Below are 22,278 nucleotides of genomic sequence, written 5' to 3' on the forward strand. Positions count from 1 at the left end.
AGATTCACAAAGCTAGAAAGAATCATGAGCAGTGTGAAAAGACAAGGAAAGAAAGGACCACAAACAACACAGGTCAATTCAACATTAGATGAGGTAATATCTGCAGCTGATGGAATGTCAGACAAAGAGTTCAGGATATACATGCTTCAGATGATCTGGAGTCTCAAGGAAGACATTATACATCAAATTCAGACAATGAAAAATCACTTTGACAATGAATTACATAAACAAATCCAAGAAGCAAAAGATCAACTCTATAGGGAGATAGAGGATATAAAAAACAAACAAACAGAAATCCTGGAAATGCAGGAAACAATAAACCAAATTAAAAACTCAAATGAGAGTATTACCAGCAGAGTAGAACACTTAGAAGACAGAACTTCAGACAACGAAGACAAAGTTTTTCAACTTGAAAAGAACATAGACAGCTCAGCGAGAATGTTAAGAAATCATGAGCAGAACATCCAAGAATTATGGGATAACATCAAGAAACCAAACCTAAGAGTTATTGGTATACAAGAGGGTACAGAGGTCCAAACCAAGGGAATGAGCAATCTATTCAATGAAATATTACTAGAAAACTTCCCAGACTTAAAGAATGAAAAAGAAATCCAAATACTAGAAGCCTACAGGACACCAAATGTACAAAATCATAAGAGATCCACACCAAGACACATAATAATGAAGATGCCCAACATACAGAATAAGGAGAGAATCTTAAAAGCCACAAGAGAGAGGAAGCAGATTATATTTAGGGGTAAACCAATCAGGATAACTGCTGATCTTTCAACACAGACTCTGAAAGCTAGAAGATCCTGGAACAACATATTTCAAACACTGAAAGAAAAAGGGTTCCAACCAAGAATCATGTATCCAGCGAAATTAAGCTTCAGGATTGAAGATGAAATAAAAATCTTCCACGATAAACAAAAGTTAAAAGAATTTGCAGCTATAAAACCAGCTCTTCAAAACATCCTTGGCAAAACATTACAGGAAGAGGAAATGAAAAATAACAATGAAAACCAACAGCGGGAGGTAGTACAGTAAAGGAAAAACTAAGCATAGAGGAAAAACAAATCATGTTATGTATCGTACATAACCAAATATGGCTGCAAATACAAACCATATCTCAATAGTAACCCTAAATGTTAATGGCTTAAAAGCACCAATCAAAAGACATAGGCTAGTAGAATGGATTAAAAAAAAGATCCAACAATATGCTGCCTACAGGAGACTCATCTGATAGGAAAAGACATACACAGACTGAAGGTGAAAGGTTGGGAAAAATCATATCACTCATACGGACCCCAGAAGCAAGCAGGGGTGTCCATACTTGTATCAAATAAAATAGACTTCAAGCCAAAGTTAATCAAAAGGGATAAACAAGGACACTACATACTGCTCAAGGGAACCATACACCAACAAGACTTGACGATCATTAATATATATGCCCCAAACAATGGTGCAGCTACGTTCATCAAACAAACTCTTCTAAAGTTCAAGAGTCTAATAGACCACAATACAATAATCATGGGAGATTTTAACACACCTCTCTCACCAATGGACAGATCTTCCAAACAAAAGTTGAATAAAGAAACCATAGAGCTCAATAATACAATTAATAAATTAGACTTAATTGATATATACAGAATATACCACCCAACATCAAGCAGATACACTTTCTTCTCAGCAGCACATGGATCCTTCTCAAAAATAGACCATATATTATGTCACAGGGCAAATCTTAGCAATTACAAAGGAGTTGAGATACTACCATGCATTTTATCTGATCATAATGGAATGAAATTGGAAATAATAATAAAACGAGAAAGGAAAAATCCTACATCACATAGAGATTAAACAATATGCTACTGAATGAACAAAGGGTTACAGAAGACATCAAAGAGGAAATTAAAAAATTCATAGACGTAAACGAAAACTCAGACACAACATATCGAAATCTCTGGGACACTATGAAAGCAGTTCTAGGAGGAAAATTCATTTCATGGAGTTCATTCCTTAAAAGAAAGAAAAGCCAACAAATAAATGACCTCACACTACACCTCGAAGCCTTAGAAAAAGAAGAACAAATCAGCAGCAAATACAGTAGAAGGCAAGAAATCATTAAAATTAGAGCTGAAATCAATGAAATCGAAACAAAAGAAACAATCGAAAAAATTGACAAAACTAAAAGTTGGTTCTTTGAAAAAATAAATAAGATTGATAGACCACTAGCCACGCTAACAAAGAGAAGAAGAGAGAGAACCCAAATTACTAGCATACAGGATGAAAAAGGCAACATCACAACAGACAATTCAGAAATACAGAAGATAATTAGAAATTATATCACCCTAATTCCCAAACCAGATAAAGACACCTCAAAGAAAGAAAACTACAGACCTATATCTCTAATGAACCTAGACGCAAAAATCCTCAATAAAATTCTGGCAAATCATATACAAAAACATATCAAAAAGATCGTGCACCATGATCAAGTAGGATTCATCCCTGGGATGCAAGGCTGGTTCAATATTCGGAAATCAATAAACGTTATTCACCACATCAATAGACTTAAAGATAAGGACCATATGATCATCTCAATAGACGCAGAAAAAGCATTCGACAAAGTACAGCATCCCTTTATGTTCAAAACATTAGAAAAACTAGGGATAACAGGAACTTACCTCAACATTGTAAAAGCTATATATGCTAAGCCTCAGGCTAGCATCATTCTAAACGGAAAAAAACTGAAGGCATTCCCTCTAAAATCTGGAACAAGACAGGGATGCCCTCTCTCACCACTTCTATTCAATATAGTTCTCAAAATACTGGCCAGAGCAATTAGACAGACAAAAGAAATTAAAGGCATTAAGATAGGAAAAGAAGAACTTAAATTATCACTATTTGCGGATGATATGATTTTATACCTAGAAGACCCAAAAGGGTCTACAAAGAAACTACTAGAGCTAATAAATGAATTCAGCAAAGTGGCAGGATATAAAATCAAAACACATAAATCAAAGGCATTCCTGTATATCAGCGACAAATCTTCTGAACTGGAAATGAGGAAAACCACCCCATTCACAATATCCTCAAAAAAAATAAAATACTTGGGAATCAACCTAACAAAAGAGGTGAAAGATTTATACAATGAAAACTACAGAACCCTAAAGAGAGAAATAGAAGAAGATCTTAGAAGATGGAAAAATATACCCTGTTCATGGATAGGCAGAACTAACATCATCAAAATGGCGATATTACCAAAAGTTCTCTATAGGTTCAATGCAATGCCAATCAAAATCCCAACGGCATTTCTTGTAGAAATAGAGAAAGCAATCATGAAATTCATATGGAAAAATAAAAGACCCAGAATAGCAAAAGCAATTCTAAGCAGGAAATGTGAATCAGGAGGTGTAGCGATACCAGATTTCAAACTGTACTACAGAGCAATAGTAACAAAAACAGCATGGTACCGGAACCAAAACAGGCGGGTGGACCAATGGTATAGAATAGAGGACACAGAGACCAATCCACAAAATTACAACTATCTTATATTTGATAAAGGGGCTAAAAGCGTGCAATGGAGGAAGGATAGCATCTTCAACAAATGGTGCTGGGAAAACTGGAAATCCAAATGCAACAAAATGAAACTGAATCCCCTTCTCTTGCCATGCACAAAAGTTAACTCAAAATGGATCAAGGACCTTGATATCAAATCAGAGACTATGCGTCTGATAGAAGAAAAGGTTGGCTCCGATCTACATATTGTGGGGTCAGGCTCCAAATTCCTTAATAGGACACCCATAGCACAAGAGTTAATAACTAGAATCAACAAATGGGACTTACTTAAACTAAAAAGTTTTTTCTCAGCAAGAGAAACAATAAGAGAGGTAAACAGGGAGCCTACATCATGGGAACAAATGTTTACTCCTCACACTTCAGATAGAGCCCTAATATCCAGAGTATACAAAGAACTCAAAAAATTAGACAATAAGAAAACAAATAACCCAATCAACAAATGGGCCAAAGACCTGAACAGACACTTCTCAGAGGAGGACATACAATCAATCAACAAGTACATGAAAAAATGTTCACCATCTCTAGCAGTCAGAGAAATGCAAATCAAAACCACCCTAAGATACCATCTCACTCCAGTAAGATTGGCAGCCATTATAAAGTCAAACAACAACAAGTGCTGGCGAGGATGTGGGGAAAAGGGTACTCTTGTACATTGCTGGTGGGACTGCCAATTGGTGCGGCCAATATGGAAAGCAGTGTGGAGATTCCTGGGAAAGCTGGGAATGGAACCACCATTTGACCCAGCTATTGCCCTTCTCGGACTATTCCCTGAAGACCTTAAAAGAGTGTACTACAGGGATACTGCCACATCGATGTTCATAGCAGCACAATTCACAATAGCTAGACTGTGGAACCAACCCCGATGCCCTTCAATAGATGAATGGATAAAAAAAATGTGGCATTTATACACAATGGAGTACTATGCAGCACTAAAAATGACAAAATCATGGAATTTGCAGGGAAATGGATGGCATTAGAGCAGATTATGCTAAGTGAAGCTAGCCAATCCCTAAAAAACAAATGCCAAATGTCTTCTTTGATATAATGAGAGCAACCAAGAACAGAGCAGGGAGGAAGAGCAGGAGGAAAAGATTAACATTAAATAGAGTCATGAGGTGGGAGGGAAAGGGAGAGAAAAGGGAAATTGCATGGAAATGGAAGGAGACCCTCATTGTTATACAAAATTACATATAAGAGGTTGTGAGGGGAATGGGAAAAAAATAAGGAGAGAAATGAATTACAGTAGATGGGGTAGAGAGAGAAGATGGGAGGGGAGGGGAGGGGACATAGTAGAGGATAGGAAAGGTAGCAGAATACAACAGTTACTATTATGGCATTATGTAAAAATGTGGATGTGTAACTGATGTGATTCTGCAATCTTTGTAATGTTTTGAATAACCAATAAAAATAATAATAAAAAGACAAAAAAAGAACCTAGAAAAAAAAAAGAAGACAAGTGACCAGCACAATGACTGACAAAGAGAAAACATGTGTTAGCTATTTCTCCTCTTCTCCTCCTCTTTTTTCTTCTCCTTGTGCTCCATCTCTTCTTGTTTAATTTATCATACAAGGTGTATAGACTAAAAGATGATTTCAAAATTCTCTGACTTAATCTCCAACTCTAGCAATGAACTCTTTTACCATTGGAGTATAAAGTACCAATAACTTCCACCTGTGAGAATGTTATACTTCTGATCAGTATCTAGGAGTCAAGGATGAAGAGCTCCAAGCACCCGGGTGCTGTGGCGCACACCTGTAATCCCAGTGGCTCGGGAGGCCAAGGCAAGAAGATTGCTGAGTTCAAAGCCAGCCTCAGCAAAAGCAAGGTGCTAAAAACTCAATGAGACCCTGTCTCTAAGTAAAATACAAAAAAGGGCTGAGGATGTGGCTCAGTGGTTAAGTGCCCCTGAGTTTAATCCCTGGTACAAAAAAAAGAAAAGAAAAAACAAACAGGGCTGGGGATGTGGCTCAAGCGGTAGCGTGCTCGCCTGGCATGCGTGCGGCATACCAACATACCAACAAAGATGTTGTGTCTGCCAAGAACTAAAAAATAAATATTAAAAATTCTCTCTCTCTTTCAAAAATTCTCTCTCTCTTTCACTCTCTCTCCTCTCTCACTCTCTCTTTAAAAAAAAAAGAAAAGAAAAAACAAACAAAAACCCTACAAAGCTGATAAATATGAAGTAGCTGAAGAAACTGGGGGTGTTTGGTGTACAGAAAAGACAATTTGAAGGGGACAAGAGCCGTCCTCAAATGCCTATGGTCTGGTTTCCACTGACAGGAGGGTTAAAACATGACCACTGGTCCAGACAACAGGGAGTGGGTTGGGGGAGGAATTCCAGATATGAGCAGGAATCCCAGGGGAGTCTCAGTTGGGACTTGGGGTTCCACTGTCTCTGATTTTCTGCGGCATCCTCTGGCATACATGGGATAGAGAGGACCTGCTAATTGGGAGTTTCTTATTCAGTAGACTGGAAAATCAGGGATGGGTAAAAATAAGGAAGAGGCACTAGTACTGAAAGATCTAAGGCCTGGCCCTAAAGATGGGGCCTGACATCTATATGAACATGGGCTGCAGGAACAGTCTTAAGGTACCAAGGGACATAGTTCAATGCCAGACTGAGGAAAGGGGCAGCATCCCCATTTCTTCACAGAATACCAAGCTGCAATAAAACCCTGAGATGACCTATGGAGAATATAGTCCAGTGTGGCCTTCTGGGTGATTATAGCTCCTGGAGCAAGGACAGATTGCACTTGGACCTGAAAAGCAGCCTTCTTACTTGTGGCAGCGTGGCAGCAGCACAGGTCAAGGTATTTCTGTCCAGGATGGCCTCTGTGGAGCCTTTCTTAGAACTCAAAATGAGCTAATCTTGGCTGGGAAATGAACAGAAGTAAATGAACCAGAGGTCCTCCATGAGCAAATGAAGGAAACAAGACAGCTATCTTGATAATGCAGGTGGGACTCTCCAAATGAGAGCCCATAGACTGATAGAGTACACAGATATTCAAGTTACACTGGGAAGACAAGAGTGTGCCTCCTTACAAAGAGCAACTCTCTATCGTTAACACAATGAGATATATTTAAAACCCTGCCTTAATAAGTTTCTAGCCACTGGACATGATTATTCAGGGGCGAAGAAACCATAATTTGTGGATACGTTGGAGAAAGGCTGGGTCATTGAGTTGGATGAGCTCTGCAATCTCTTCAAACCCTGCTATTCTGCATCTTTTAAATATATAGCCAGAAAAGGCAAGGAATCTATTGAATGAAAGAGGGAAGATAACCCGAAATTTGACTCTTACATGAATTTGAGCAATTGTTTAAAAGAAAGAAATATATAGTCAGTAGGTCATGAAATCATTCACACTTTTATTGACAGTGAGTTCTCAAACATGGCATGAGTTTTAATGTTATTGGTGGCACAGATTTCAGAAAATTTATCTTCCAGTGAATATATTAATGGTCTATTTAAACAAGTAACATAAAGAGCAAAATACCCCATATGGGTCTGGTAGACAGATGGCACCTGAAGTTTCAAAAAAACATTAAGGTGGAAAATTCCCTGAAATAACTTTTACATTGCCATCTGCTGGCTAGTGCTGTAAGTGACAGCAATATAAATACAATCTCAAATCTTAATCAAGTACTAACTGAAAATAGGAATATTAATGCAACCTTCAAAGGGTAGAAATCAAATGGCTTCACTAAGTACACAAAATTCAAATACCAGAATAATTCTGCAAGACAATTGGGATTCATCTGGGGATTGCCTTTAAGTATGAGGTATCCCACATGGATTCTACTTCAGATGTGAATTCCCCCAGTGGTACATCCATGAATGATACTGAAATACTACTTGGAAGCCCAAAGCATCCTACCAAGCCCTACAGTATAAGTTTATTCAAAGCTATCTTCAACTCTTACAAACCAGTTTCCTCAAGAGTGGTTTTAGATGTGTCATGTGTGAGAGTTGATTTGCTCTCTGATGCAGTGACATTTGTCATAAACCCATCTCCAAAAAACTGATGGCAAGTGAAAGGCAGGATTCATTAGGCTCAATTATCTCAAGTACACACAAGCCCTGAAGTTAAGCAGAGCAAAAGTTATTCCAGTTGTGCATCTCTTACTGTTACGGGCCTTGGGGTACATCCTGAACGACACCAAGCCCCTATCAGGTACACACTCCGCTTCCAATACAGCTCCTTCTTCAGTACTTTCATAGTAGCTTGTTCATATTGCAATTATAAATAATGCATGCATCATAGTTATTTGGGGGTCATATCTGTTTCCACTTTGGGCAATAATCTCCTTGAGGGCAAGCTTTATATCCAATTTACATTTGTCTTTTTAGTGTTCCGGATAAACTTCGGCATTACATAAGACCTTAATAAATATTTGGGTTGAGGTCAAAAGAAGGAAGGGAAGAAGGGAGGACAAGAATCAATATTTTTCTATTCATGTCTTAGGTCTAGACTCAATTTTTTTTAAACTGCCTATCAGACTCTGCCATCTCAAATGGACCTCATTATCAGTGCACCCTAAACAGTTCTGCTCTTGCTCCTATAATTACTTTCTCAGCTAAGATACCACTATGCATCGATCTACGCTGTTCTCAACTACCTCATTTCCATTAACACCCGCGTGCATATCCAATAAGCCTTGTCAATTGCACCGTCCTCCCTCCCTCCTGCCCTCTCCATTGCCTTCCTTAGTTCAGGCCCATCTTACCTTTTTGTGGTCCCTCAAATAACTTCCTAATTGGCTTCTAGTCCTCAGTCAGACATCTCATCATCCACCTCCATCAGCCACAGAAGTTAGCCCTCATACACACACACACACACAACATTCTTACTTTCTTTTAAACTTTCAATGGTTCCCCACTGTCTATGAGACAAATTCAACTGTGGCTTACTGAAGCTATTGTCATCTTTCCTAAGCTTACTTTTTAGGTCCATATTCCTCAGTTCCTGTTCCATAAACTCTAACCATTTTCAATAATTGTCATTCTCCAGTGACACCAATGACTCTCATTCTGCAAACCTCCCTATGGGTTACTGGGTACAGCCAGCTAGAATGCCTACCTCAGCCCCATTCTGCTGAGGTAGAATGTATCTCTATACTGTATCTTTTGAGATATAGCTCAGATGTTACCTCCAATATCTTCTCTAGCATCCAAGCAAGTGCAATGTACCTGAACAATGGCAAAATCCTCTGGATTTATGCTCTCACAGCACTTTCCTTAGGACATTTTTTTTAAGAGAGAGAGACAGAGAGAGAGAGAGAGAGAGAGGGAGGGAGGGAGGGAGAGAGAGAGAGAGAGAGAGAGAGAGAGAGAATTTTAATGTTTATTTATTTATTTATTTATTTTTAGTTTTCGGCGGACACAACATCTTTGTTTTGTATGTGGTGCTGAGGATCGAACCCGGGTCGCACGCATGCCAGGAGAGCATGCTACCGCTTGAGCCACATCCCCAGCCCACTCCTTAGGGCATTTGTGAGAGCCACAGCTAGTCCATATGAAGCCTCTTTACAAATTAAATAAAAGCAGCCCCTCTGTGCCAGGGTATAAAGACCAGAGAAGTGAAATGTGGGTTGGCTTTTGGCTCCCACCTATCCTTTGGCTAGATCCCCATGTGCAATGTAAAACCTGGTCTGTGTTGGCCTTGGGAACTTATCCCAGTTATTATGATAGCCTTATTGATGCTTAATAAGCATTCTTCTTCCCCAGCTGATAATCTCTTGGAGGCAGTTAACTTCAATTAAAATTTATATTTTTATGAACGATGGCATAGTAGGCATTGATAAATATTCTCAGAATTATTATTTTTTTCGAGTGAGAAGATATCCCAAAAGCTATACAAAATATATGTATCGGGGGGCTGGGGTTGTGGCTCAGTGTCAGAGCGCTTGCCTCGCACATGTGAGGCACTGGGTTCGATCCTGAGCAGCACATAGAAATGAATAAACAAAATAAAGATATTTTAAAAATACATGTATGAAGATGTGAATTTGATGTCAACATACCTTATATATAATCAGAGATATGATAAATTGTTGAATAATGGTGTATTAAGAATTGTAATGCAAAACAAAAAAGATTGGGAAAAAAAAAGTTATCATAGCAGATCTGAGGAAGATCTCTGAAGTACAAAGATGTATGCAAACGTATTCTTAGCTGTGTGGTCTTGTGCAAGTCACTTAACTTTCTTATGTCCTGGTTTGCTTGACCCTAACTCAAAGTTGTGAGGATTTGATGAGAGATGAGCTATGAAGTGCTCCAAAGACTGGCTGGCCCAGAGTATGCTCTATGTTAATATTGAACATTATTATTTTTAACATGAACATTATTATTTTTAACATAGTATAAATGCTTTTAAGTCTGGCAACAAACAAGACCATTTGGGGGAAATAAATCTTTGTGTCTTGATTTTTAAAATCTAGAGACAGATCTTACATTTCATATGAAGATATTATCATTAATGTCAAATAATTTAACATGTTTTCTTTTGAGCTAGAATTGTAGTATTTTAGAATTTGGAAAAAATTTAGAAGGAACCCAAACCACATTTCATATAAAGCATGGGTGCTCAAATGGTTAAATGACCTTTCCACAAGCTCTAGTGGTTTTTCATCTGGACTTCACCACATGTCCAGCCCCTCAAGTCCTTATCTCCCCCATATCCAGCTTCTAGTGTTTTCCCTTCTACATGCCCAGCCCCTGCCCCAGGCACCACTGACTTCTCCCACAAAGCACTTCCACAACTGCTCTCTCTGCCTCTGCCAGTCCTTCTTCTCATGCCTTCCTCCCATCTCAGCTGATTAAACAATTCATGAACATCCTTCAAGTCCCAGTTCCAATGTCACAGATACTCCCGAGGGAAGCCTCCCTTTATGGTCCCAGCCAAAATTAGCTGCTTCTTTCTCTGTGTTCCTGGAGCACTTAGAACAACGGCTCTGGATCCCAACTGCCTAGGTTTGATCCGAGCTTCACCACTTACCAGCAGCGTGGTCTTCACTCCTCAGTGCCTCAGTTGCCTTATCTGTCCAACAGGAATAATAATGGGACCTGCCCCGTTTATTTATGCATTAGGCCAAGAGTTATCAACTGCCTCCTAGGTGCCAGGAGCTGTCCAGCACATGGAGATATATGGTGAACAGGACAGAGTACTTGCTTACATGAGCTGACATAGAATGGGAGAGTCAAACAAAATCAAAGATAATCAAGTAGTTTCTTATCCTTACGTACAGCAGAGGTAGAGGAGAAAAAAGGCTAGCAGGGCCACGGAGTGAGGCAAAGCAGAGGAAATGAGTCACTCCCTATTCCTAGCACCAAGACTTTCAGATTCTATCTCCTAAAAATTGCTCCTATTTCCCTCCTCTTCGTCTGTGATCCCAGATTTCTCTCCTTTTAGTTGAGATCTCCTCTACTTTCCAGAAGGATGATCTGAGGACATAATTCTGACTTTGCCATCCTCCACTTTACACTTTTCAGTGACTGACCTACCATTATCAATGGAACAAGTCCCACAGGCTTTTGCATGGTGAACAGTACCCTCTGGGACCTAGTTGTGCTGCCTACCTCTCCACTTCTGATGCTGTACCATCCTTTTAAGACATACCAAATACCAGTTACCCAGACAATCAGACATCTGGTCTCTGTGCTGTTTCCTTTCCCTAAAGGCCATCCTGTCCTCCCCATTGTTGCTTGGCTAGCTCAACAGTCAGACTCAGCTCAGGAGATACTTGCCTGTGTTCTCACACTAGCCTCAGGGCTTCCATAATATCACACCCCCAAAATTATTAAGATAATATGTTTATATTTCTGTCTTTCCAATTAGCTGCTAATTTTCTTAAGGGCAAAGAATGGTTCTTAATCACGTTTTAATTCCAGGGCAAGATCTAAGTTCTGGCCAAGAGTGGCAATGCAAGACTGTTCTCATGTTGCCAACTGAAACACTTACCCACTAAAGTGTCCCTTTGTCCCAGGCCCTTAACACACAGCTGCCCTGTGAGATTGTATTCAGGTGAATGGGTTTTTAAGGATGCCTGACAATTTCCAAGATTTTTTCATCACATTTATCCATAAAATCCCAGAAGAAGATAAATGTATAGCTCAGAAGGATAAACATCCATGTGCCTAGCTGAAAAAAAAACACAGAAGAACAGCAATTGTCCTGGGACTTCGGGATTTTAAATATTAATAAATTTTAAAATGGGCTGGGGATGTGGCTCAAGCGGTAGCGCGCTCGCCTGGCATGCGTGCGGCCTGGGTTCGATCCTCAGCACCACATACCAACAAAGATGTTGTGTCCGCGGAGAACTAAAAAATAAATATTAAAAATTCTCTCTCTCTCTCTCTCTCTCTCTCTCTCTCTCTCTCTCTCTCTCTCCTCTCTCACTCTCTCTTTAAAAAAAATAAATTTTAAAAGAAAATCAAATACTTGAAAAAAAAACAGGCTTATTTCACATAAATCCAGGGCCAGTGTTCAACTTATCATTCTTTAAACTGAAGGAGAACCTGTTAAGCTGAATTTCCATACTTCTATTGTACTTTCCTCAGTTCTTCAAAAAGTAGTGTGGGAATTGAAAAGAGAAGTTAAGTAAATGTTTTCTTTTTAAAAAAAAAAAAAAAACCAACATACTGTTTTTCCTTCTTTAAGCTCCCTTTTATGTTACATTCAAATTCTAGACTTCATTAGGAAAATTAGATTGATTTTTTTTTGTTCTACATACTCAGAGAAAGCTATTTTTTATAGTGTCATATTCTAATCAGAGAGATACAGAGAGTGGAAGAAGGAGGAGGAGGAGGAGAAAAAGGAGGAGGAGGAGGGAGAGGAGGGAAGAAAATCATCATAAACCCTTCCAAAAGCTTAGTAAGAAAAAGAGCTAAATGAAGGCTGTGGAGAAGCCACTGTCCAGGGCTGGTGATGTGGCTCAAGCGGTAGCGTGCTCGCCTGGCATGCGTGCGGCCCAGGTTCGATCCTCAGCACCACATACCAACAAAGATGTTGTGTCCGCCGGAAACTTAAATAAATAAATAAATATTAAAATTTTCTCTCTCTCTCTCTCTCTACTTCCACTTCTCTGCCTCCAGACCCTTCCTCCATGGCTTGACCCTGATCTCCCCTTCCTTGGGTTCCCATTTCCTGTCAGTTGAGATTCAAGGCCTTTCATCATCACCTAGACCATGTATCTGGACATCCCGAGCCCTCTCTGTGGGAGGTAGTTTTTTCCCTGGCTGATCTAACTCATCCTTCCAGAATTAATTTGAACATAACCTGCTCAGAGAGCTCAGTGAAGCACCCCTGGCACCCATCCTCCCTCAGGAGGAGAAAGAGTGGCTTTCTTTGTGCTCTCAGTTAGTCCTGCACTTTCCAACCTCATCTGGGTGAGTGTGATGAGTATTTGTTTCCTAGGCTATGAGCATCCTCTGGGCAGCGCTGGGTTTATTCCTTTTTGTATGCTCTGTGTCTTGCTCCATGTTTGTTGATGGAGTACTTGAGTCAGAATCGCCGCATGGGAGAACAACTCCCATCTACCAGGGTCCATGGGAATGGAACCAAGTCACTCCCATGTAACTACAGCCAGTTGGCTAGATTATTACAGCAAAAGAAGCCCTGATCTCACAACCTCATCCAGAGCTCCAGCAACAGAGTGAAGGATATTTTCACTAAACTCTTAATCCCCCCCACCAAATTGTTCCCTCAAAATGTCCATTTTATTTACCAAGGACAGTTAAGCTAAATGAGTATAATCCAAAACAAAATGCCTTATTGGATATCATGCCTTTCTGCTTCACCACAACCATTTTAAAGACTTTTATTTGTGTGAGTAATTTAAAGTCAGGAATAAGCAGAGAGGACACTAGTGGGTTTGTTTACACACTTTTACACCACCATGGAAGGAAGACATAACAAAGTTTACATTTATGCCATGTAAATCGCTCTATAGAACCAGATGTGGCTTACAAGGTGCCTTGTAACTCATCTCCTCTAAGCAATAAAGCCTTTTTTTTTTTTTCTGGCAAAAGTTTGAGAAACTAACCGCTGTTTTCTATCAGCAAATAGAACAGATGGCTGGCACATGCCTGCTTTGCTAAATGAAATGGCCTCTCTGCAGAATTACTCTTTGATCCCTAGTGGCATGTCCACAACACCACAATGCAAAATACCACAGTAGAGCAGAATCAAAACATGAAAAGTTTAAAGCTATCCTTTTGACATGAGTCCCTCCTTTAAAAAATCATGCCCACAGCATGTAAACATATTCACATTCCCACTCGGAAACCATGACCAGGGGTCAGAAACAAGGTATGTCCTTCATTTGGTGGCATGAAACCACATTGAGGTATGATGGCAAACCCCAAGAGGGCAAAGGTATGAAACCACTTGGGCTATAACTATCCAAACAATCATAACTTCATTAGGAAAAAAATGTGGACAGTACCTATTCAGGGCATTAAATAATAGAACTCAGTATTACCACAACTTCAGATTGGAAAGGGTATTTGGCAGCTCCTTTGAAGATAGAGAGGAAGTACTTGAATTAAAATTCACCCTGAATTGTTACTCTTGATTTGTGTCAAAGGAGAAAGGAAGGAAAGAACATTTTAAATACAGGTCCCCTGAACTCAACCAGTCCAATGGGAAGCAAAAGAAGACAAACTGTAGCCAATTTTTTTTTTTTAAAGAGAGAGTGAGGGGAGAGAGAGAGAGAGAGAGAGAGAGAGATTTTAATATTTATTTTTTAGTTATCGGCGGACACAACATCTTTGTTTGTATGTGGTGCTGAGGATCCAACCCGGGCCGCACGCATGCCAGGCGAGCGTGCCACCGCTTGAGCCACATCCCCAGCCCCTGTAGCCAAAATTTAATGGGACCATTATATCAAACGCCATATTGAAAAAACAAGCTATCTGGGACTGTAGGGGTATTTTGATGATGAGATTGGATTACCTAGTTGACATTACACAACATGTCAATAAAGCAATTCTGTTTTTTAAAAATTTCAAAAAAAAAAGTGAGTCAGTTGTCAAAAAATGGCCTGTTTTTTAATTTCCTTTTTAGCCAATGGTACTTTTCTCATTTTCCTGCTACACTGGGGAGGTTCTGACTATTATCATTCACAAAGGAACCACTATCCAGGCAAAGTTCTCAAATGTTCTTTATACTTGATGTTTTATTTTTATTGTTATCATTTCTGGCAGTTTTCTGTAATTCAAGATTTTTTTTCTAATTGAAAGGGAGCTAGTGAAGGTCATGGATTAATTTATAATTAGCTTTACACGTTAGAAAACGTTTCACTTGATACACTACATCTTCAATGTATTTAATATTTTCTACTTTTGGTGGTCATCCAGAAAAACAAAGTAGCATATTAATGCAGTTTAATTCAATAAAGTCAATTCTTCTACAATACACTCATTGCCAAGGCAGCTAAATTTTCTTCTTCCTCTCCTATAGCCATAGCAACACATTAAAGTCTTGTTTTTAAACATCTTGAAACCGATAAAAACAAAGCTACACCACTGACTTCTAGTGGTTGTAGGAATTCTATACACTATACATGACAAAAGTTTACTCTAAGATCTCAACCTGGTGGTACAGATGGCTAGAGCCTGCTTAGTAATCCAAGTGTTGGATTTGAAGTTAATATTCGTTGGTTATCTTTGCCCAGAGAATTCCTATTCCACAGTTACCAATTTCACCCCAACCTTTGCCATCCATCTCAGAAATCCAGGCCTTTGGTCACAAGGAGATTAGAAACCTAGTACAGATGGCTCAGCATAAATCCATCACCACTGTTAAAAAAGGGCAACATCAAAAGAGATGCCTTGTTAATTTGGTACCAGATTCATAGTATCTTAGCATGTTTTTTGCAGGTAATAGAACATATTACAGTTATTAAGATCAAGTCTGTATGATCTTTATAAATGAAGATCTATTTATAAGAGCTATATAAATAAAACCTTTTGGCCTTACACCAAACTGGTTCATATGGAAATCAGTAGTGTTGTCTTAATGTTAGAATTCAGATTTTTCTAACAGAACCTCTCATTAAATTTTTACTCAAAAACCATTGGGTTTAGGAAGTGTTATTTTCCAAATAAAATGTTTAATTAGTACCTAATTTAGAGAACCAAAATGGTTGCTCATGGCCCCTGCCTGTCTCAAATTTAGGGGGAAAAAAAGTATGCCTCATCGAAAAATATTAACTATTAAAAAGTTACATGCAATAATAAAGAAAATTTCCCCTTAATGACTGAAAGTCCCTTAAGCTGTGGCCTCTTCAGTGGAAAATCTTCTCTCAACTAAAAGCCTGGAAAAGAGGCATACCAGAAAATGAGTATTTTATATAGGAGATAAAAATGGAGGCCAGGAAAACAAGAATTTTAGGGAAAGAGAGAGGGATCAGGTAGGATGATTTCAGGCAGGAAAGCATTATAAAAAAAGAGTTTTGGGAGACCTCAAAAAAAAAAGAAAGAAAGAAAGAAAGAAAGAAGAAACAATTGGTGAGAATCAGATGCACGTGAATGAGTTCTTTGATATCCAGAGATAGATTACACCCAGCAACCAATTGTTTTTATCATTTTTTTGAGTGAGGTGTAGTGGGAAAATGATGCCAGATAATAAACATGAATGAAATATTTATAATGTAGAACATCATACAATTCTAAACACATGATTTTTACATATCTTAATGTAATTTTTTTAATATTATACACCAATGAATGCTCATTGTGGAAGAACAAAAACATAATAGATGCCGATATAATCCATGTTTACACTTTGGAGGATCAGATGGTTTTTTTCCTGTCTCTACCAACCTATTTCACAATAGAATAAAACAGAAGATGCTATGTTGCAGACTTCTTAATTAGTCATGAATATCTTTCCCATGGCCTCAAATGGAGGCTTAGAATATACTTATTATTGCTTCATTTTGTTCTGCTACTATTGCTGGACCTCTAGGTTATGTCCATGTTTTTACTTGTATAAAAAGAAAGATAAGGGGGCTGGGGTTGTGGCTCAGTGGTAGAATGCTTGCCTCACACAAATGAGGCAGTGGGTTCAATCCTCAGAACCACGTAAAAATAAATAAATAAAGGTATTGTGTCCATCTAAAACTTAAAAAATATTTTAAAAAGTAAAAAGAAAGAGGGCTGGGGTTATGGCTCAGCGGTAGAGCACTCGCCTAGCACGTGCGAGGCACTGAGTTCGATCCTCAGCACTGCTGAGGGCCATTGCCAAGTAGGAATGACACATCGAAATTTCCTTGCCAGCGTACCCCATGTTAAATGGACTTGCCTTGGAATTTCGCTGTTGACATTGCATGTGTGTTTGAGAAAGGTGACCCTGCTCAAGGACGAGGGTGGATCCAGGATTAGGGTGTATCCTGCAGGTTTGAGGAAGTATCCCGCTCCTTGGGTTTAGGGCGTTCCCGGTTTAAGACAAGTTTAAGGCGTTCCCGGTTTAAGACAATATGGGTTTTAGGGAAGTTCGAGGTTGAAGATTATTGCTGCTGGGAATAGGGCGTATCCTGCTGCCTGAGTTCCCCTTGAGTTTCTGGAATTGAGAAAGTATTTGGGACGTGAATTGTGCGGCAGAACTTGGATTTCCCCAGAACGTGTGCGTAGAGGCCGGTGTGAGTTCGGGAATAAAGAATTGCTGTTTGAATCTACAAGGTGTGTGGTGGCTCGTGATTCTGTGCCCAGCCAAGACTGTGGCACAGCACCACATTAAAATAAATAAAATAAAGGTATTGTATCCAACTACAACTAAAAAAATTTTTAAAAAAATAATAAAAATAAGGGCTGGGGATGTGGCTCAAGCGGTAACGCACTCGCCTGGCATGTACGGGGCCCTGGGTTCGATCCTCAGCACCACATAAAAATAAAATAAAGATGTGTGTCCACCGAAAACTGAAAAATAAATATTAAAAAATTCTCTCTCTTCTCTCTCAAAAAAAAAAGAGTAGAGATTTCCTTTAAAATAAATAAATAAATAAAAATAAAAATAAATAAAGATAAGAAACATTTCTGGACCATGTTTATGACTATTTACTGAGAATGAATTATGGAAGTAAAATTTCCCATTCAAAGGATTCATGTCAAGCCTTTTGCCATTCAGTTCGATTTGCCCTGCAAAAAAAAGCTAACACAAACATCAAAACATCAGCAACATATGAGTATGGATAAACTCTCCAAATACCAAAAACAAAACAAAACACCCCACAAACTTTTAAAAGAATGGACCAACTTGATGTGGGGAAAGGAACCTCACTATAATTTTTATTTGCATCTGTCTAAAGTAGACCATGCAATGTATTTTATATAGCTCCAATTACACTTTTGTTTACCACACTAATAATTTATAGGAAGTGGGTTACACTTTATTGCCTCTACTAGGTCTTCCATCCTAAAGTTACTTTAACTTTGTTCATGTTGCTAAAACACTTAACTATAAAGTTTAAAATTTCATTAATCAGGTATGTGTTTTGTTTATGTATTACTGAAACACCTAAGTGTTTGATATTATTTGGATGAAGTAACTATGTAATGGAAAGAACTTTTCAGGGCTGGGGATGTGGTTCAAGCGGTAGCGCGCTCGCCTGGCATGCGTGCAGCCCGGGTTTGATCCTCAGCACCACATACAAACAAAGATGTTGTGTCCGCCGAAAACTAAAAAAAAATAAATATTAAAATTTCTCTCTCTCTAAAAAAAAAAAAAAAAAAAAAAAAACTTTTCATTTTCCATGTAAATGTTTTGATGTGGTTTGGCTTTAGCCATAGATTCCTTTCAAACTATTTAATTGGTATTGAAGTCATTATTTTTCCCATCTTCAAAATGTCCTTGCATTCGAAAACTTAAAGTTCTGGAATCACACAACTTTAGTGAGTAAAATTAATCATATTTAAATAGCATTTTAAACATGTTGTTGTTCGAAATTGTGTAGATCATCCCCCCACACACCTATAAAGAAAAGAGACACCAGATTTCAGGTAGTTACCTGAGGTAACCTTTCCCAGAGCATAATGAATGTAGAGAGCACAGTAACTTAATTGAGGTGCTAACAGTGTCCTGCCAAATTAGATAATGCATCTCGATGATCAAGACCTAAGCAGGAGGGGGAAATAATAGAAGGTTCATCTTTATGCCAGTTTCACTATTTCCCTAATCCTCCACAAGACATATTCCTGAGGCTGTTTAATAAGCCAATCCATTTTATATTCAACAATATGCCCATATTTGCTAACATGTACTGCTATAAAGCAATAGGGGAATTGAACATGGAATTGAAGCCTTTGCCTCCAATTCCATTCTTCAGAAGACCAACTCAAATGCAAAAGGAAGAAGAAAGAAAGGAAGGAAGGAAGGAAGGGAGGGAGGGAGGGAGGGAGCGAGGGAGGGAGGGAAGGGAAGGGAAGGGAGAGCTCCTGGCATTGTTCGCCTCTCCTGTAGTTACCAAACATCTTCAGCTAATGGGGTGCAGATCAAGATACCTTCTAATGGTTCAGAAAGATTCATAAAGATACAGGTCAAATGTCTTTCTTTAAAACATAGAATTAATACTAAGCCTATCTGTCAAGTGATCAACCATAAGTAAACAGATTCAGATACAAAGAAAAGAAGATAATGAAAGATCATTCCTTGATTTATTATTAATTTCACAATATTACAAAATTAATTGCCCAAAGAGTATCTCTAAAGAGGGAATTTCAGGGAGAAAAGGAACATTATCCCTGTAGAACAACAGAAGCCTCAGTGAATTTATCTGCACAATGGAGTACTAGAATACATGATCTTCCTGTTATGAATGTCAGTGGATCCAAAGCATCATTATTATTTTTTAACCACATAGCAATGAAAGCATTGAACAGTCTAGATTCAATCTATTTTAGAAGAGTTTATTTAAAAGAGAGGACAAACTTGAAGGAAAAAAGCTAAAATGATCATGCCCATACTATAACAGGCAATTAGAGGAAACCAAAGTGGTTTTCCAATTTAAAATAGTTACTTTTTATAAAATGTTCTTTCAATCCTATTCTTCTTGAAAATAGCCACTCCAGTAATTCTAGAATAAAAAGAACTAAAAATGTGATTTTAATTATAACTACAATGATTTTCATAGTAGGCACATTTTACCAACTAATGAGCAAAAGAATTTATTACTTGCCATTTGTCCTCTAGAGTATATTCTCCAATTGTACTACAGAAATTAAACTCCCATAGCATTTTTATTCTCCCTTTCTTTCCAAAATAAGAGGCCATTTGTATTATACTGAAAAATGAATAAAAAGTAACACACAAAAGACAAAACTCAGGTGCTAAGGAATAAAAGGAATGCTTCATAAAAATAGACTGCAGTTTTTTTTCCACAGGAAAGTATTTAAATAGCAACTTTAAAAATCAATAGGCTGAAGTGTTTTATAACATTCTTATGTAACTGACACCTTTTCAGTCTATGAACTACCAGAAATATAAAGCATTCACATTCCAGTGAAAAACATTTAGCACATCAGCTTTTTAACATGCATTGTGTCAAAAATACTTATGTAGACCTTCAGTTTTTCTGTAAAGTATAAACAATGTCCAAATGATCAGCACATGCTAAGAAAAAATGAGTGTTTTATATATTATGTTAAGTTTTAATGACAATGGACAGAGAGACATAGTGATGCTAGTATTTGAGGTCTTTATATTTCTAGCAGTCTAAAGACAACGTGTGGTATCAAAATAGTAAGCTCGGGGGCATTGCTTGTCCCTTTATTTTGAGAATCTCCAATTTATGTGACAACTTAAAATATTTAAATAAGTGGGAATCATCTATTTTGGCGACCAAATGAGAAAATACTCTTTAAAGTGAAATGTACCATGCTACACACTTTATAATATCATTCCTATTTACCATCAGGTAGTAGAAATATTAAAGGGCATTTTTTTCTCCCACACTTTCTGGTTATCAGAACTTACCTGCCCTGCAGCTTGCCAGGTAAAATTCATGGAATGGATATTGACAGGAATAGCTGGCATTCTCTGTTGTGCTTTTCTGAAATCATGTGTAAAGGGGGCCATTTTCCCCTCGGAAACAATCAGGATATCTTCTTCAAATCCTGTTTTTTTAAATAATAAGCAAAAACTATCAAACTAGGTGGACTTGAAAGAATACAAATCAGAAGTTTCATACAAAAAGAAAACCAAAGAATTACTACGGGTCACTTCTTGCCACAAAGCACCTGACTTTGGTACCCAAAACCCTACTGAGATTACTTTTCCTCTATACGTGCTTAAGGCTGATGGGAACAGACACACGTTTTCAGGGCGGGGGAAATGGACATGGAGTTAATTGATACAAACTCTGGACGTACCTAAAAACGTAGGACTGTAACTACCAGCTGCATGATCAGATCACTTGCTCAACCTTCGTTTCTTGAGAGAAAAGTATTAGCATTCAGATGGAAAAAAAAAATGGAACGGAGGTGGGGGCGGTGGGTAGCGATAGCCCTTGGACATTAAGTTTTAAACATATTAAGTGCAGGTATTCCTCCTTTCATGGAGAGAGTGAGGACACCGCGCAGGGAAGGGGCCCTTACCTATGAGCACTCTTGCCTGGTGCGCATCGATCCACAGGTATAGGCTCTCCTCCCGCGGCTGCCCGGCCTCCGCCCTCAGCACCAGCAGGCACGGGAGGATGCTCCAGAGCCGCAGCGCAGAGGCAGGGAAGGCGCTTCTCCGGGTCATGCTGCTTCGGACCTCCTCGCGGGTGGCGAAACTCCTGCAGCACCTACCCGACCTGCGGTCCTTAAGTTCTTAGCTCGGCTTCAGCACTCACCCGGAGCTGCTGGACGTGGAGCCTCCCGGCTCCGGTGAGAGTAAGCCTGGGAAGGAGGCGATGAGAAGGGAGGGGAAAGGAGGGGATGAGCGGGCGCAAGCCGCGCAGGAGGAGGGGGCGCGAGCCGAGAGGAGAAGGCAGAGACGCAAGGCTGGCAAAGCCGGAGATGCCAGCACGCCCGGCCACGCCAACAGTCTGAGGGTCAAATACGGTGGAAGAGGAAGAGCAGAAAGGGCTAACCAGAGCTAGGCACAAGCCAGAAGTGGGGTCTGCGAGGTCGAGCCTGTCGCCGCCGGGGGGCGCTGCGGGCCGCGGGGGGCGGGGCGGCGGGGCGGCGGGGGACTCTGGAGTCCGCGTTAATGCCGCGGAGCGGAGAGCTCACCAAGGCGCGGGTGGTCCAGACGCCCAAGGAGAAGCACACTCAAAGGGACCCCTGGGACGTCACGCGTCCCCTCTTCTGGTCAGAGAGGCATGGGGGTGGGGGAGTGGGATGAGCCGAGAAATGGGCTTTTTACCCTTTGCTAACTGAAGGCACAGATTCTACCCTCTCTCCCTCTCCGACAGTATATTCCCTCTCTGTTCTCTCTTCACTCTCTCCTCCCTCGTTTTCCAAACACAGTCTTCTCTGAATCCCTTCCAGTTAACACTTGAGTCTTGACTATCCAGTGGTGTTGATCGCAGGCACTCGGCTGGGTTTAGGACTTTCTTTCTGCACTTGAGCGACACCCAACAGGTGTGGAGATTTGTCTTCCTGATAACCCAGCAGTACCTAGAAGAGTTCCCTAGGTCCTGGATGATAGCTATACCTGATCCCTGGGAGTCGTGAATATTTTCACATTTTGGCGATGGTTTTAAAAATGGGAGGC

The 22,278-nt window shown here is 39.4% G+C and overlaps 1 protein-coding gene across 1 annotated transcript in view; it reads right to left on the reverse strand.

Moving 5' to 3' along the window:
* Window positions 1-21,691, reverse strand: part of WIF1 (WNT inhibitory factor 1) — a 70,461-nt gene extending 48,770 nt beyond the window's left edge. Inside the window, exons 1-2 of the mRNA XM_081310851.1 lie at window positions 21,174-21,691; window positions 20,554-20,693 (exon numbers count right to left, since the gene is read on the reverse strand). Coding sequence (XP_081166977.1) covers window positions 20,554-20,693; window positions 21,174-21,321 — 288 coding nt within the window. The 5' untranslated portion in view covers window positions 21,322-21,691. The remainder of the gene's footprint in view (window positions 1-20,553; window positions 20,694-21,173) is intronic.
* Between the last annotated feature and the right edge of the window lie 587 nt (window positions 21,692-22,278).

Source organism: Spermophilus citellus (genome assembly GCF_964194105.1).
Source record: "Spermophilus citellus genome assembly, chromosome: 10".
Lineage (NCBI taxonomy): Eukaryota > Metazoa > Chordata > Mammalia > Rodentia > Sciuridae > Spermophilus > Spermophilus citellus.